The following is a 15,260-nucleotide window of genomic DNA, read 5'->3' on the forward strand; positions in this document are numbered from 1 at the left end:
GTCAGTAAAAACGAAAGCACACCCAAGATTCTGGGTGGTATGAAAAGGTAGACAATGGTCATCTGTTGATGATCTTCCTGAGGTTTTTCTCCTGTTGTATCATCACAATTTTCGGTTTCCATCTCTCTACACTGCTTGAACCTTCTAAAGGTGCATTCAGATGAGGGGAATGTTGTGTTAGTTTTTCTGTTTGTAACGCTGTCATGTTCCTTTCACACTGCAGTTGTGTTATGGAACTGTGGCTTGTTGGCTGATATATTGGCAGGTCACGCCAAATTTCATTCACTCCCGTGGGTGTGGTGTGGCATGAGAGCAAACACCAGTGGACAACACTGCTGCTGTTCTACCCTGTGTGCTTCTGTTCCCCCATGATTCCCCCATAAACACAGCAGGAGAGAACAGCATGCTGGGAAGGCGCCCCAAATTATGACTTTACTTCTGCAATTTTGGGGGTTTATGGGCTCGCAAAGGGATTATGTCTGGAGCCAATTAACATGGAAATGAGCCATAAACTTCCACTAGATTCCGCTAGATTTGTGGCTTTTAAATCCTGTGAAAGCTCAAATATAACGTGGAAAGTAACAGGTAGGGGAATATCTGAATGCAGCCTCAGAGGCCTCTGTTAAAGGAAAGACTTTGCCTCATCTGCTTGCTTCATCTAGGCCTAGGGCAGCATCTCTTGCCTTTGCCACGTGCTGGCATGAGTCACGTCACTGTTTCAGAGCTGGTTACAAAGCCAGGAAGAAACAAAAAGGGTCAGGGAGTTACTATGACGAAACTGTTGATTTGTGCTTGTGTCATGATTTGGTTTTATCGCCTTCCTGCACGGCATGCTGTGGTCAGGAACAGAAGAGCTAAATTCCACATTTGTCTCTGTCACATGCTACAGCCTTCCCAGGACTGTACTGCTTGAGAATGCTTTGTTGCTGCCCCACACTGCTGCTATCCATAACTGCAGTTTAGCGAGTTGTTGTGCTGCTGTTTTTAAGGGTGACAATATTTGTCGGATTTGATATGTTCTTTTAATCTCATTTGTTTTTCTTGCAAACACTTTGCATCTTGTGCAAAGGCCAGGATATAAGTTATCCAAAATGAGGATGGTGTGGTTTTCCATGCAAAGCGGGAGTTTCAACACTCACAAACCTATTCTTTAAGCAGGACAGTGTTGGCTGGCCACCACAATCTCTTATGGCAGGAATCCCACAGTTTAGCCACGTGTGAAGAAATGCTTGCTTTTGCCCTACTTGAATCATCCAGTGTTCAGCTTCATCGGATCACCCGGACTTCTAGTATTTTAAGACAGTGAGAAAAACTTCTCCCTGTCCACTTTGATGTAAAAAATTGGGTTTTGGCTTTTGCTGCCCAACTCTGAGTCCCCTAAGTCGATGATCAGTCAGAGAAGAATGGGTGGAGGCAGGATCCAGTGGAAAGCAAGGCAGATATTTATTTAGTTTCCTCACCTCCTTCCAAGGTGAATGGGACCTTGAACAAAAGTGTGCAATCACCTTTAAAGACTTTTGACATTGCCCAACCCCCTTAGCCAAAGACCACCCCAAAATCATCATACATACCTCAAAGGAGGCCATCTGCCCCAGAAATCCTGTCTGCTAGAATACCTGATAATGGTTGTTGATTGCATTAACCTGGGCAGCCTGGCCATTCTTTTGTAATGGGTTAATAATTTAGCTCCTGAATCCAAGTCACAGGCTCACCCTATTCATATACAAATTCTCCCTTAAGACAGGATTTGTAAGCGAAAAGACAATGGGAAGGCTTTCCCTACTCGCCTCCCTAACTGCAGAGGAATATTTGAGGTCATTGGGAGAGTCAAAATTGCTTCAGGGTTGCTTTCCTGTACTATTTCAGACACATGGTTCATATATTTAGATATGTGTGTATTTATGAATATTTATTCTATATTTAAAATTCTTAAAACAACTTTCTCCACACTTTCATTTTATACACCTTATCATGTCCACTGTTACTTGCTCCCCCCCTCCCCAAACTAAGAAGCCCCAAACATTGCACCCTCTCCTCTTAGAGGATTTCATGCACGTCTACTCAGAATCCCCCCCCCATTTCAAATCCTTTATTATTTTATTCGCATAATATACATTCTTTACAACAAACAACTCCAAAATAAATCATATGTAACAAAACCATAAATCTCATGTTTTCATTTACACTGATCTCCTCTCCGATACCTTTACTTGATATTTCTTGCTGCTATCCTTATAGAATCTTTATGAAAATTAAAATCTCTTAAATCCTATACAAATCTTTACAAATTTCAATTAATCCCTTCACCTCCTTCCCTCACAGCCCAGTCCTTCCCTCCACCCGTGTGTCATCTTCTTTACCTACTATTATTTTTGTTATTGTTGCGTTAATCACTTTATTTGTTATTCCATCCTTAATATATTATTATCCTATCTCCTTGTGCCTTTTAAACTTCTGCATATTAAAAGGAGCAAGGTGATAGGATAATAATATACTAAGGATGGAATAACAGATAAAGTGTTTTCTGCTGCTCCAGAGAAGCGGACACGGAGCAATGGATCCAAACTACAAGAAAGGAGATTCCACCTAAACATTAGGAAGAACTTCCTGACAGTAAGAGCTGTTTGACAGTGGAATTTGCTTCCAAGGAGTGTGGTGGAGTCTCCTTCTTTGGAGGTCTTTAAGCAGAGGCTTGACAACCATATGTCAGGAGTGCTCTGATGGTGTTTCCTGCTTGGCAGGGGGTTGGACTCGATGGCCCTTGTGGTCTCTGCCAACTCTATGATTCTATGAATAACGCAACAATAACAATGTCTACTCAGAATTAAGGCCCTCAGCGTTCAATGGGGCTTGCTTTCTGGTAAGCCACCTGGCATCTGTCATGAATGTTCAGTTGAGATTCCTGCACTGCAGGGGGGTGGGACTGCATGGCCCTTGGGGTCTTCTCCAGTTATATGTTTCTAAGCACATACAGGAGTTTAGCCTGCATTTACTTGCGGTGGTGGGGAAGGCATATAATAATCGGAGTGATCACTAACCACAAACTCTTTCCTTGCCTCCCCCCTACATTTAGGAGCCTGTTACGGTCTCTTCGCATGTAGTGACCATCTCCAGCCTCCTGCCTGCCACGTCCTACAACTGCAGTGTGACCACCTTCAGCCACAACAGTCCCAGCATCCCCACCTTCATTGCTGTCTCCACAATGGGTGAGCTGAATTCCTTTGATTCTTCACTCACCTCACCCATTTCTCTCTCCCCACCCCCAAAAAAGGCGACCATAGGGCAAGGACCTGTGGAAAATACCCCCAAAATGGTTTTCAGAAGATTTCTACATTGCAAAGGGTTAGACTTGATGACCCTTGTGGTCCCTCCAAGTCTAAGATTGAGATGTGGCAGAAGAACATATTAGGCAAAATGTACATTCCTAAGCATTGAGTTATTAGTCAGATGCTACCTTTTGGAGTAGCATTAATGGGCATGAAATTGTCAGTTGTTGAGCTTATTCTTACATTTTGCCCGTCAGGGGGCTGAGAGTACACCATTTGCATTTTTTGGTCAATTGTCCATCATTTTTTGTCACTATATGCCTTTTTTAAAGGACCCCTGTAGTCATTGTGGAAGTGTTCTCTGAGAAACTATTATAAGCAGAAATAATTCAGGATTGTTGTCTTTTCCTTATCGTGTCTTGGTATTGTTCCTTAACCTGGCTCCTCCTCCTTGCATTTCAGTTACGGAGATGAATCCCAACGTGGTGGTCATCTCTGTCCTAGCCATCTTGAGCATCCTTTTGATAGGTCTGCTGCTGGTCACTCTTGTGGTCCTTCGGAGAAAACACCTGCAAATGGCCAGGTAGGTCAGCTTTGACTTCTAATGCCAGAGATGGAGCAACCATGTGCCATGCTGAGCTAGGAGCTTGGGCCACTGCATATTGCTTACACAATGAGTAGTGATGACCACTAACTGGGCTGTCTGTCTTTTAAAGAGGATTGGACAAATTCATGGAGAATTTCCCCCAAAGCTCAGTGGCTTCTAGCAATGATGCTGATGTTTGACCTCCACCTTGGAGGCAGTATGCCTCTGGATTCCAGGAGAGGGCTCTTGTGCTCAGATCCTGCTTTAGGGCTTCCCACAGGCATTTGGTTGGCCACTGTGAGAACAGAATGCTGGACTAGATGGACCATTGGCCTGGTTCAGCAAGACTCTTCTAATGTTCTTACGAGATCCATAATTTATATTATGATGAACCATGTTCTATGAGGAGCTCAATAGGATTGTAACTCAATGAGAGAGCATCTGCTAGGCATGCAGAATTTCAGTCCCCAGCAACTCCAGGTTGTGCACCTCTTGGGGGTGAAGTCAAATCGCTGTGTTAGCAGTATGCAAGTGACCTCCCTGGGACGCAAGCCTGAGCAGTGTGTATCTCCCAGTGTATCTCCATGCACACTGGGCTGCCCAGACAAGCTAGGCAGTTTGTGTGGAGACCTCCAGTCTTGCGGTTGGAATGTCTAGGTTCAGAAGACCTCAGATTGCACATTTGGACTGGGCTGCACTTGACACAGGCAGAAGAGAATTGGATGAGCTGACCTCCTAGGGCTCCTTTCAAATCTAAAATTCTATGATTCTGTATGGATGCACCACAGCTAAACCAGTTATTCTCCTCCAATATGTTCATCTCTTAAGTGATAAGCAACAAGTGGTTCCCTTACTTACATGTATCCAAATGAATTAACTAATAAGCAGTTGGTGATTCCATGCGCCACTGCAGCAACCTTGTTTGCAAGACCTTCACCACCCCTGAAACTCCCACCCTTTGTCCAAGGACTGTCCTCATCCCGGTTGCCAAGTTAATCCCATCACTGATTCATTCTGCAAACATCTATCAATGAAACCCTTGCAGAAGGATTAAGACTCCCTATTTCCTTACAATTTCCATGCACACTGTACATAAAAATAATTTCCTCTTTCCTTTCAAGGTTAACAAGGTATGTAATTGCATTTCAAAGCATCACTTTGAGAGAGAGAAAAGGGGGGTGTTAATTGGTTCTCCCGCAGACATGGTGTTTTATTAAATGGGATGTATTTGATGTACTGTACACATTTTAGGTGAAACATGTGCACTTGGAATAGCAGAGCTCTTTTAAATTGGATTATGTCTGCTTGGCTCTTATTTATAGCTACAGCTGTTCTCCAGGTGATGCTCACCATCTTTTTCTGTTCCCTGACCTGGCAATAAATGCAATACTCCTCCTTGAGTTTGCTCACCGGTACAAATGCAGATGCTACAGAACAGAGGAGAAATATTGCCGGCTACCAAAGGTTGCAATCAGATCTGCTGACTCTTAATTGTTCTGTTAACCAATTTTGCAATTGCTGGGGAGGGAAGGCTAGAGCAGCACGGCGACACCCAGTTCTCAGTTCAGGATGTGGCTTCCTAAACTTTGGTCTCCAGCTGTTTTGGACTGCAATCCCCATCATCCCTGGTCCTGCTAGCTAGGGAGTATGGGAGTTGTAGTCGAAAAACAGCTGGGGGCCCACGTTTGGGAAACCCTCTACCATGAAGGGGAAGAACTTGAGAGATTCTCTGATCTCTCTCGCTCTGTCTGGTTTGATTCTTAACCATGCTTAGTCAGAAGTCAGCCTCGCTGTGTCCACTGGGGGTGTATTTTCATCATGGACAAATTTATTGATCTAGTAAGAAGGAGGGAAGGAAAAGGCAGATCCAGGACAGATTAAAGATAGTGAGAGAGACAGAGGCCGATCTACCAATAATCACTTGAGATCTTCTTCCAATACCAGGGAATGTGGAGCTGGAACCTTTGTGAACTTTGCTTCATTGGAGAGAGATGGAAAACTGCCATATAACTGGTAAGCGATGCCCAAAGTTTTATTACAGCTACTGTTACATTTGCCTGGATACTTGATGTGTATTGAGTTTTGGGTTTTTTTGGCCCTAACTCTAAATAATGTTTGCTGTGAGATAGATATTGCAATTCAAACGTTAACAGTTGGATCCCACATTTTAAATAGGACGTACATTTTATATTATTTATTCATCTGTATGATTTTTACCCCATTCTTTCCCCAAAATAAATAAAAATAAATAAAACAAATCTTGAAAAAGATTGTTTTAAAAAAACTTAGTTCTCCAAGGTGCTACTGGACAATTTTTTTTATTTTTTTTTTGGAAGCAGGAGGTCACCAGTCCCTTTATTTGCAGTCACATCACCTCTGGGAAGCAGCCCTAGAACAGGGGGCCCCTTTTCAGACAAAATGTTCATTTCCCTCCCCCACAGCCTTCCAGAGACCACATGGCACTGAAAACAGCTATTTATTCATTATCTAAATAAATTTTCGTACCGCCTTTCAAGAACAACATTCTTCCCAAGGCTATCCATACAACAAAACGGTACAGTACACCTATAGCACTCCTTCCCCGTCCTCTTTGACCTTTTAAGCATTGCATTTCATTTGATTGAGGTCGTGCCTTTCAACCTTAGCTATTTCCACTGAGAAACTGCAGTGCTCAAGCATCTGGTTATGTGAGTCAGGGAAGACAAATGCTGCTTTTTCCTCCCCTGGACATACAATCTCCCATAGCAATAAAGAGTCCAGAAAATCTGGTCAATGAATCTGCAATGAGTTCTGCAATGAGAAAAATGCTTAAGGGATCATCAGTTAATGCTCTTGTTCACCCACAAGCCTGGTGTCTCCCATATGATAATCAAGGGGATTGGACTAGATGGCCCTTGGTACCTCTTCTGTCTTTCTATAAATATTGGCCGAGAGAGAGAGAGAGAGCAAGCAAGGCAGAGAGACCTGGGTGGCTTTCTCTTCAAGGACTTATTAATTTAAAACATATTTAGACCCACAGATACCTTTGGAAGTTTCCTCCAAGTCTTTCAGCCAGTACAAAGTAAATGCGCTTAGGGTCGTGTCATGAAATCCGAAACATGTCTATTGAGATGCTTCCTCCTTCTTCTCAGTTTGTAAATACCTGCTGCTAGCTACCGCTTCTCTGAAATCCAGAATCCTAGGCAAGGACTGTAGCTCAGTGATAGAACACCTGCTTTGCATGCAGAAGGTTCTCCAAGTTCAATCCCTGGCATATCCAGGGAGAGCTGGGAGTGTCCTCTGTTCCATTGAGCGTCCATCTCGGCTGTGAACAGTGGGACTGTTGTGGCGTCCAGTCCGCTTCCACTGTGCCAACCTGCTTCTCCCAGCTACAGCAGAGTATCTTGGTAAAGGGACCCCTGACCATTAGGTCCAGTCGCGGACAACTCTGGGGTTGCGGCACTCATCTCACTTTATTGGCTGAGGGACAGCTTCCGGGTCATGTTGCCAGCTTGACTAAGCTGCTTCTGGCGAACCAGAGCAGCGCACGGAAACACCGTTTACCTTCCTGCCGGAACGGTACCTATTTATCTACTTGCACTTTGAGGTGCCTTTGACCTGCTAGGTTGGCAGGAGCAGGGACCAAGCAATGGGAACTCACCCCGTCACAGGGATTCGAACTGCCGACCTTCTGATCGGCAAGTCCTAGGCTCTGTGGTTTAACCCACAGCGCCACCCGCATCCCTATATTATATTAATTACATTACATTACATTATATTATATACTGTCTCATCTCCTATTCTGGATTGTGAGTGGCCTCGGGCAGTTACTGATGCTTTAATTAGCTTATCTGGTAACCAGCTTTGGCTTACCGTGATGTGCAGATGAGACTCCGGATATCACCATGTGAGGCAGGTGCTTCCCCCAAACAGTGGAAGACCCCAAGACCATGGGCCAATCAGTTAAAGGGCTGGTATGGGGAGCGGGCAGATGTGAAGGTATTTTGCGGATTTTATGAGGTGCAGCCGGCTGGCGCAACTGGCAAAATCGATTTGATATGGCGCCGAAGCAAGTCTTTTGATGATAAAAACTTCCCAAACTGAATGAAAGCCACCAGCAGGCCCTGTAAATATTGATGCAGCTAATGAACTAAGCGGAAATCAACCTTTATTCCCTCTTTGAGCTCCCAGAAGCAGAGAGCCCTCTGCAGCAATCATTAATCCTCTTTTCGGGGGGCTTCTTTGATATGGCACCAAAGGCGGAAGATCAAACGCTCTAGCTAATTAATGATCCAAGCTGTAGTTACGCTAACAAGGAACCCCAAACGGAGCAGCCCAATGCTATGAATTTACTTGAGCCTCTGGGGTGGCAAGAGGGTCCCTGGGGAGGTTTAAAAGGGGATACGATTGTGGGTGAATAGTGTGAGGAGTAGCTGGTTTACTCCCCCCAGTGTCGTTGGTTGCTGCATCCCAGAAAACAGGGATCAATTCCTCTTTTTCATTATATAGCCTTGACTATGCCCATGGTCTTAGCTAGGGCCTCTAACAACCCTACCTCTTCTTCCAGGCTGTCTGTCTAGATTTTAACATGTGACCTATTGATCTCTTGCTTGTCATACTAATCCTCCTGACTTCAATTGTTAATCTCTCTGCATATTATCTATTAATACTCACAGGCGTAGGAGTGTCTTTGCTTTCCTAACTCTGTTGCCTTCCTGCCTATGGACTGATTATCTCTTGGCGTTTTATATTAACCCTTGGTAAGTCTGCATCAAACAGCTTGCTTCTTCCTCGACTGTAACCGAAAAGTTTTCATTTCCTGCTAGGTTTGCTCAAATCTATGTTGAATATGTTCTCGGCGTTAAAACGGAGTCCAACTCTTGAAATACGAAAGCAACTTTGCCCCTTGCACCCATTTTATGATTGGGTGGGGAGGAAATTGGGGGGGGGGGCGTTGCACAGAACTCTGTCTAGCCATGCCCAAGGAACTTCAGGGTTGTATCAGACAAAGCTGTTCTGTTTGCAGAAGGACTTCCACTTGCACAGTGGAACTTCTCCCAAAGAGCAAATCTGGAGCACACACAGTGAGGTGAGAGGGATGGGCAAGCCCTTCCATGAATGGGACAATGTCTCTGGATACTGGTGCCAACAGGGGGTGCCAACTGGGAGCTCCTTGGTTGGCATTGACCCATGACAGCCTTTTCAGTGGCAGTAAACATCCCTGTTTTGATGGCCTAAACACACTGTTCTTGGAAAGCCTAAGATACCTGGTTTTGGAAATCTGTAAACTGTTTTTATAAAGTTAAAAATAAATGTTTTATTATTGATAGATTTGCTGCCCTGGGCTGCTATGGGGGAAAAGGGCAGGATATTGAATGAATGAATGAACCCTGCATACTTTGCATATAATCAGTGAGATATGGCTAAGCTTTCACCCATCCCTGATGTGACTAGTATCCAGAAGTTTCTTTATAGGAAAGCAAATGTCCTTTCAGGGTATATTCTCATTACACAAGTGCCTGTTCTGAAAGGGCAATGGTTCTCCCCCCCCCCCGCAAAACCCCAATTAACCGTCATGCTTTTAAGATCTGCCCAATTTTAATCATTCAGTTACAGAAATGAACTAAATATGTTTGCCGTGTGCAAACCCCTTGACCCGTGACCTCTCTTGATGTATGCATTCTATAAGCTAATGATGTATTGTGTTTGAAAAACACCATGAAAGCCTTGTTAAAATGTGCCTTCGGGGCAGTTCTCCTAACTGGTGGTTCGCTGAACATCTGGTTTACAGCAGCTGTCGTTATTGCAATAGCTCCTTTAATAAACCGGGTCCCTACTAGACGCTCAGCTTCCATATCTCCCTTGATTCCATTTTTATATAAGGTTCTGTTCCTTCACCTGGACGTGAGCCAAGGAGAAGTGGCTTAGAAATCATTTCTTACAACGTTGTGTGTTCTCAAGTGTGTGTTAGCAGATTTGTTTCATGACATTTGATTAACACTGTCGCCATCCAGAAAGTGGCCGTCAAAAGGTAACTGCAACATTCTCTTCCTCTTCCAGGAGTAAAAACGGACTGAAGAAGAGGAAACTGACCAAGTATGTCCATTTTGTAACACTTAATGGAAATGTCACTGTTGCCCTCATGCATCTCTTCTCAACAGGGGCAGGAAACCCTTTTTAACCCCAAGGGCCATATTTCATCCTGTGACACATTCTGGGGGCCACATGCAAGCGTGAGCAGGGCCAGAAGCAAAAGTGGGAAGAGCAATGGATGAGGCTCAGGCAGTAGACTGTGGTCCAGCCACACAAAACTCAGTGGTTTGCTACACACACACACACACACACACACACACACACATGCCAATCCTTTGTTTGTTTGTTTGTTTATACCCCACCCATCTGACTGTGTTGCTTCGGCCGCTCTGGACGGCTTCCAACATATATAAAAACATAAGAAAACATTAAACATTTTTTTAAAAACTTCCCTATACAGAGCTGCCTTCAGATGTCTTCTAAAGGTTGTATAGTTACTTATCTCCTTGGCTCGGGGGGAGTGGTATAACTCCATAACTTCCAACATTTCTCCGATGAAAATAAGGGCGTCCTAAGGAAAAGTGGGGACGCAGGTGGCGCTGTGGGTTAAAGCCTCAGCGCCTAGGACTTGCCGATCGAAAGGTCGGCGGTTCGAATCCCTGCGGCGGGGTGCGCTCCCGCTGCTCGGTCCCAGCGCCTGCCAACCTAGCAGTTCGAAAGCACCTCCGGGTGCAAGTAGATAAATAGGGACCGCTTACCAGCGGGAAGGTAAACGGCGTTTCCGTGTGCGGCTCTGGCTCGCCAGAGCAGCGATGTCACGCTGGCCACGTGACCCGGAAGTGTCTCCGGACAGCGCTAGCCCCTGGCCTCTTGAGTGAGATGGGCGCACAACCCCAGAGTCTGTCAAGACTGGCCCGTACGGGCAGGGGTACCTTTACCTTTACCTTTAAGGAAAAGTGGGACATTCCAAGATCAAATCAGAAACCAGAACAGTTTCTGTAAATCTGAGGTTGTCCCTGGAAAATAGGGATACTTGGAGGGTCTGGAAGGGGCTCTGGCTTAGACAGTGTCCTGAGAGCTCAATACAGGTCTGGAGGGCCACATTTAATTGATTAATTGATTGATTAAATTTATATAACTAGACTTTGGTCCTGAAGTTCACTTCCCCTGCCTTACAGACATCTATCACTGAAGTGAAAAGGGACCAAGTCCCCCCTTTGCTAATGCATATGCCGTATGGAACTCCCATATATTGAATCGGACTATTCGTCCAACTATCAGAGGCAGGTATGGGGAATCTCTGGCCCTCTGACTGCAGGACTATAACTCCCATCATCCCTGACCACTGCTGGCTGATGTGAACTGGAGTCCAACTATGTTTGGTAGTTTCCTGGGGTCTTGTGGGAAGGTATTCTTCAGCTCACATGAAGAATACAGTAACCATCCATATACATCTTAATTTAAACATACAAATCATTTTAAACCAATGTCCAATGATGAGAACAGTCTCTAGGGGGTAAAAGTGGGTGAAGGACTTACCATGCATCTTTGCTGACAAATCATGCTGCCATTTTTATTTTACCCACAATGCCACAGGGTGGTGGAACTTCTCAGACGCTGCACTGGGGGAAGCAAAACTAGCAGCTCCAGCCATTGAGGGGTTCAACAGGCCCCTCAGCTCTGATGCTGCTTCTGGGTTTTCCTGCCCGAGGGTCCTCAAAACCCAAATATGTCACTGACTATTACATTTAAGCAAAACAAAATTGTATGTGCCTGCTTAATCTTCGCCACAGATATTGCACGATAAAAATGTTCCCGGCTGGCAGAAAATTAGGCATTAGGGAAAGATCAATTATCTCAAGTTTACAGCCCTGGCAGGGTTTGCCTTTCATTAACAATGACAAAATGTGAAAAATCTCAGCAACGTATGTGTTATCAGTGCCGTTCCCCTCTCTCAGCACAGCGCTCTAATGGCAGTTGCTAATTATGCACTGGATCATTAATGCTAACAGGTAAACAGGAGTAATTAACTGTTGATAAGAGGCAAGTTCCTTGGGGTTTGCTGCTTCAAGGAAATGGGGGGAATGTGTGTATCTGCTTCACTATTTGCTAATTGGAACATGAATAATCAGGCGAGATAAAGTTGTTTGCCTCTTCTTCATTATTCAGAGTATAAATTTAACAAATTAAGGCAAGTTTCCACAGTGGCCCTGATCCAGTTAAAGTTATTCTTGTCTGTGTTCCATTGAAAGTAACAACTAAGCCCCAAGACCAGTGAGGTGGTGAACCTGTTTTGGAACTAGATATGTAAGAAGGCATAATTTTTGATTCTGCTCTATATTTGTTGCCTGCAGCACTGTTTCCAGTCTGCTGCAGTTCATGTTTTGCCAAAAATTACATTATTCCTCTTTCTGTCCAATGAGGTGAAATTTATGAAACTTACGTCATTTACGTAAGCCATTACATACATTATGTAAATTGTGGTGTTGTTACATTATTCAACCCCAATTATTTCAATGGAAAGGAAGCCCAATGCAAATTGTGGTGTGTGTGTGTAATAATTATGTATCGTTTGCAAACTGAAAGCAACAACAGCGAATACCAGTGATTTAACCATGTGAGCCCCTTCCTGAAGTGCCAAGTGGTATAGTCCAGACACAGTTTTGCCACTTTATCTGCAGGCCTCACTTTAGCTGGATCAGGGACAATATGGGCTTTTTTTATAGTTCTGTTACTGATTTCCTGACACAAAGGCTTACAGAGCTGAGACAAAATTGTGGGAAATAAAAAATCTGGATGGTTTTCAGATTTTTACCCTTTAGATTTTGACATCAACATTTGACATTCCAGTTTCAGAGTCAAAATTTGACATCAGTGGTTCATAGTTTCTCCGTCTGTCTGTCAGCAGGGTGCTTATAGTTGGGAAGAATGAAACCATTAGTACAAATATCACTAAATGCTGTTGCAAGTCCATTGTCAGATACTGTCAGATATTGATTGTGGCCATTTCTGATGCTGTGAAATGTCAGCTGTGGTTTGCTAGATCATGTCAGCCTCTTGAGTGCTAATACAAATTCATATTTTGATGTCCGATGCTATAGTATTAGATGTGGGTGACATTTAGAGGTTTTGTGCTTTTTTAAACGGAAGGGAGAGCTGGATATTTTCAGCTTCAGTTTTAAAGGTTGGCACTTTCTAAGTCAGCCTCCTAAGAAACCTCACAAGATTTGACGGTGTGTATTTTCTTCATCCCTAGAAATAGAAAAATAAATTAGACCTGACGTTAAATGTATCTTCGCATTTAAAATGTACTTTTTAATAAATAGAATTAGCATTAGCTGGGGCTGCTGAGCATTATGGGAACTGCAGAAAATGTGAAAGGAACTCATAGGAAGTCTGGTTGGCACATAACTCTAAGCCATGGTTATAAACCACCACCTGAACCTGGCCCAGCTGCTTAACCATGGTTTATTAACCATGAAGAAACCACACATGTTAACCATCATTTCTACACTGGCTGGCAGTGACTCTTCAGGTTTTTGGACAGGGGTCACTCCCAATCCTTCCTGGAGATGCTGGGTGTTGGACTCAGCTTGAGCCCTTCTGTCACTCAGTTTTAGCCTTTCCTATATCTAGAGATGCGGGTGGCGCTGTGGGTTAAACCACAGAGCCTAGGACTTGCCGATCAGAAGGTCAGCAGTTCAAATCCCCGTGACGGGTTGAGCTCCTGTCGCTCGGTCCCTGCTCCTGCCAACCTAACAGTTCGAAAGCACGTCAAAGTGCAAGTAGATAAATAGGTACCACTCCAGTGGGAAGGTAAATGGCGTTTCCGTATGCTGCTCTGCTTTGCCAGAAGCAGCTTAGTCATGCTGGCCACATGACCTGGAAGCTGTACGCCAGCTCCCCCGGCCACTAAAGCGAGATGAGCGCCGCAACCCCGGAGTCGGCCATGACTGGACCTAATGGTCAGGGGTCCCTTTACCTTTATATCTGGAGAGCACCGGGTTTGGAAAGGCTTCTTTATTCAGTGAGGGTTTTTTGAATTCTGCCCCCTCTGCTTTGGAATGCCCTCTTCAAGGGGTTTTTTCCTGCACCAAAGCTACTTTTCTTTAGGCACCAAGGGATGGGTCTTCTTTTATTCATCCAGCCTCTTTCTTTCTTTCTCTTTCTTAGCTTATGAATATCTTATCTGGTTTCCCCCTTCTGTTTCGCTTGTTACATGCTATATCTTTGTTTTTAAAGCCCCGTCCAGCTGGATGATTTTGACAGCTACATCAAAGATATGGCGAAAGATTCCGATTACAAATTCTCTCTGCAGTTTGAGGTATGTCCTGACGCGGATATTAGCTTGCTAGATGTAACTCAGCAAATTGCGCAGAATGGAATGACAGAGAGTGAATTGGCGGCGCTTTCATCATTTATCACATTCATATCCCACTTTTCCTCCAAGGATATGAAGGTCGTATGTAGGGTTCCCTTCCTCCCCATTTTAACCTCACAACCACCCTTTGAAGTGGGCTAGAGGCCGTGGCTGGTCCCGGGTCACCCAGTGAGTTTCATGGCTACGCAGGGATTTGAACCAGCGCTCTAACCACTACACTACACTGGCTCAAAGCACATCGTTGAGCTTTGACACGGCAGAGTGGAGGTGGCAGATTACATTTTTAGAAGCTCGCCTACATTTTCTTTAAATCCCCCTGCATGAAGAAATCTAGCAGGTAATGTTTCTTACATTCCTTTTCTTTGATGTGCTAGTTTATTTCATGCCAGGAGGTTTGTTAGATGGGGAAGCATTAAAACAACACGTGCAAACACACTCCCTTGTTGTCTAAAGTAGTACTGTTCAGAATTCTGTCACCTCATCTTGTGCAATGCATAGACCCTGCTTCAGCCTTGGCTTGATAGGGAACCGGAACAAGGACTATCTGAATAGCTTATGGCTTGCAGTTCATTAACTGGCAGCCCACAGGAAGCATTCAGCTTTCAGGAATGCCCAGCACAAGTCCCCCTCCATCTGAGCAGCAATTTATTTTCCATTAACAGTATCCATTCAGTAGTGGTGGTCAAGTAAGATTTACTCAGAGTAGACCCATTGAAATCAATAACCTAGCTTAGCCATGCCCAATTAATTTCAATGGGTATACTCCAAGTAAAATTTAGGAATATCCCACCTTGTCAACAGAAGCCCTGCAGAAGTGCAACTTTTGCTAGTGCAATGGGACTTTTTTACCCCTCTCCTCTCCTGTGCTCCCCCCACACCCATGAAATTGGCTCTGGTGGGGCAAGAGAACCCCCAGAACAGGGTAGGGGGATTGTTCTGTTTGGCCAACTGAATTGCTTGTGCAGATGAAAGCAACTGGAAGAGTGCGACGTTGAATTTCATCCGTCATGTTGAA

General features: G+C 44.4%; 1 protein-coding gene across 4 annotated transcripts in view; it reads left to right on the plus strand.

Annotated features, from left to right (window-relative positions):
- Positions 1-15,260, plus strand: part of PTPRO (protein tyrosine phosphatase receptor type O) — a 135,522-nt gene that overhangs the window by 100,270 nt on the left and 19,992 nt on the right. For 3 of the 4 annotated variants that reach the window (XM_081926800.1, XM_081926797.1, XM_081926799.1), the window contains 6 exons: positions 3,074-3,206; positions 3,729-3,849; positions 5,797-5,865; positions 8,508-8,591; positions 9,892-9,927; positions 14,107-14,188. In XM_081926800.1, coding sequence (XP_081782926.1) covers positions 3,074-3,206; positions 3,729-3,849; positions 5,797-5,865; positions 8,508-8,591; positions 9,892-9,927; positions 14,107-14,188 — 525 coding nt within the window. The remainder of the gene's footprint in view (positions 1-3,073; positions 3,207-3,728; positions 3,850-5,796; positions 5,866-8,507; positions 8,592-9,891; positions 9,928-14,106; positions 14,189-15,260) is intronic. The other variant, XM_081926798.1, reaches the window with a different exon arrangement.

This window comes from Podarcis melisellensis (assembly GCF_964234715.1).
Source record: "Podarcis melisellensis genome assembly, chromosome: 10".
In the NCBI taxonomy this organism is placed as follows: Eukaryota; Metazoa; Chordata; class Lepidosauria; order Squamata; family Lacertidae; genus Podarcis; species Podarcis melisellensis.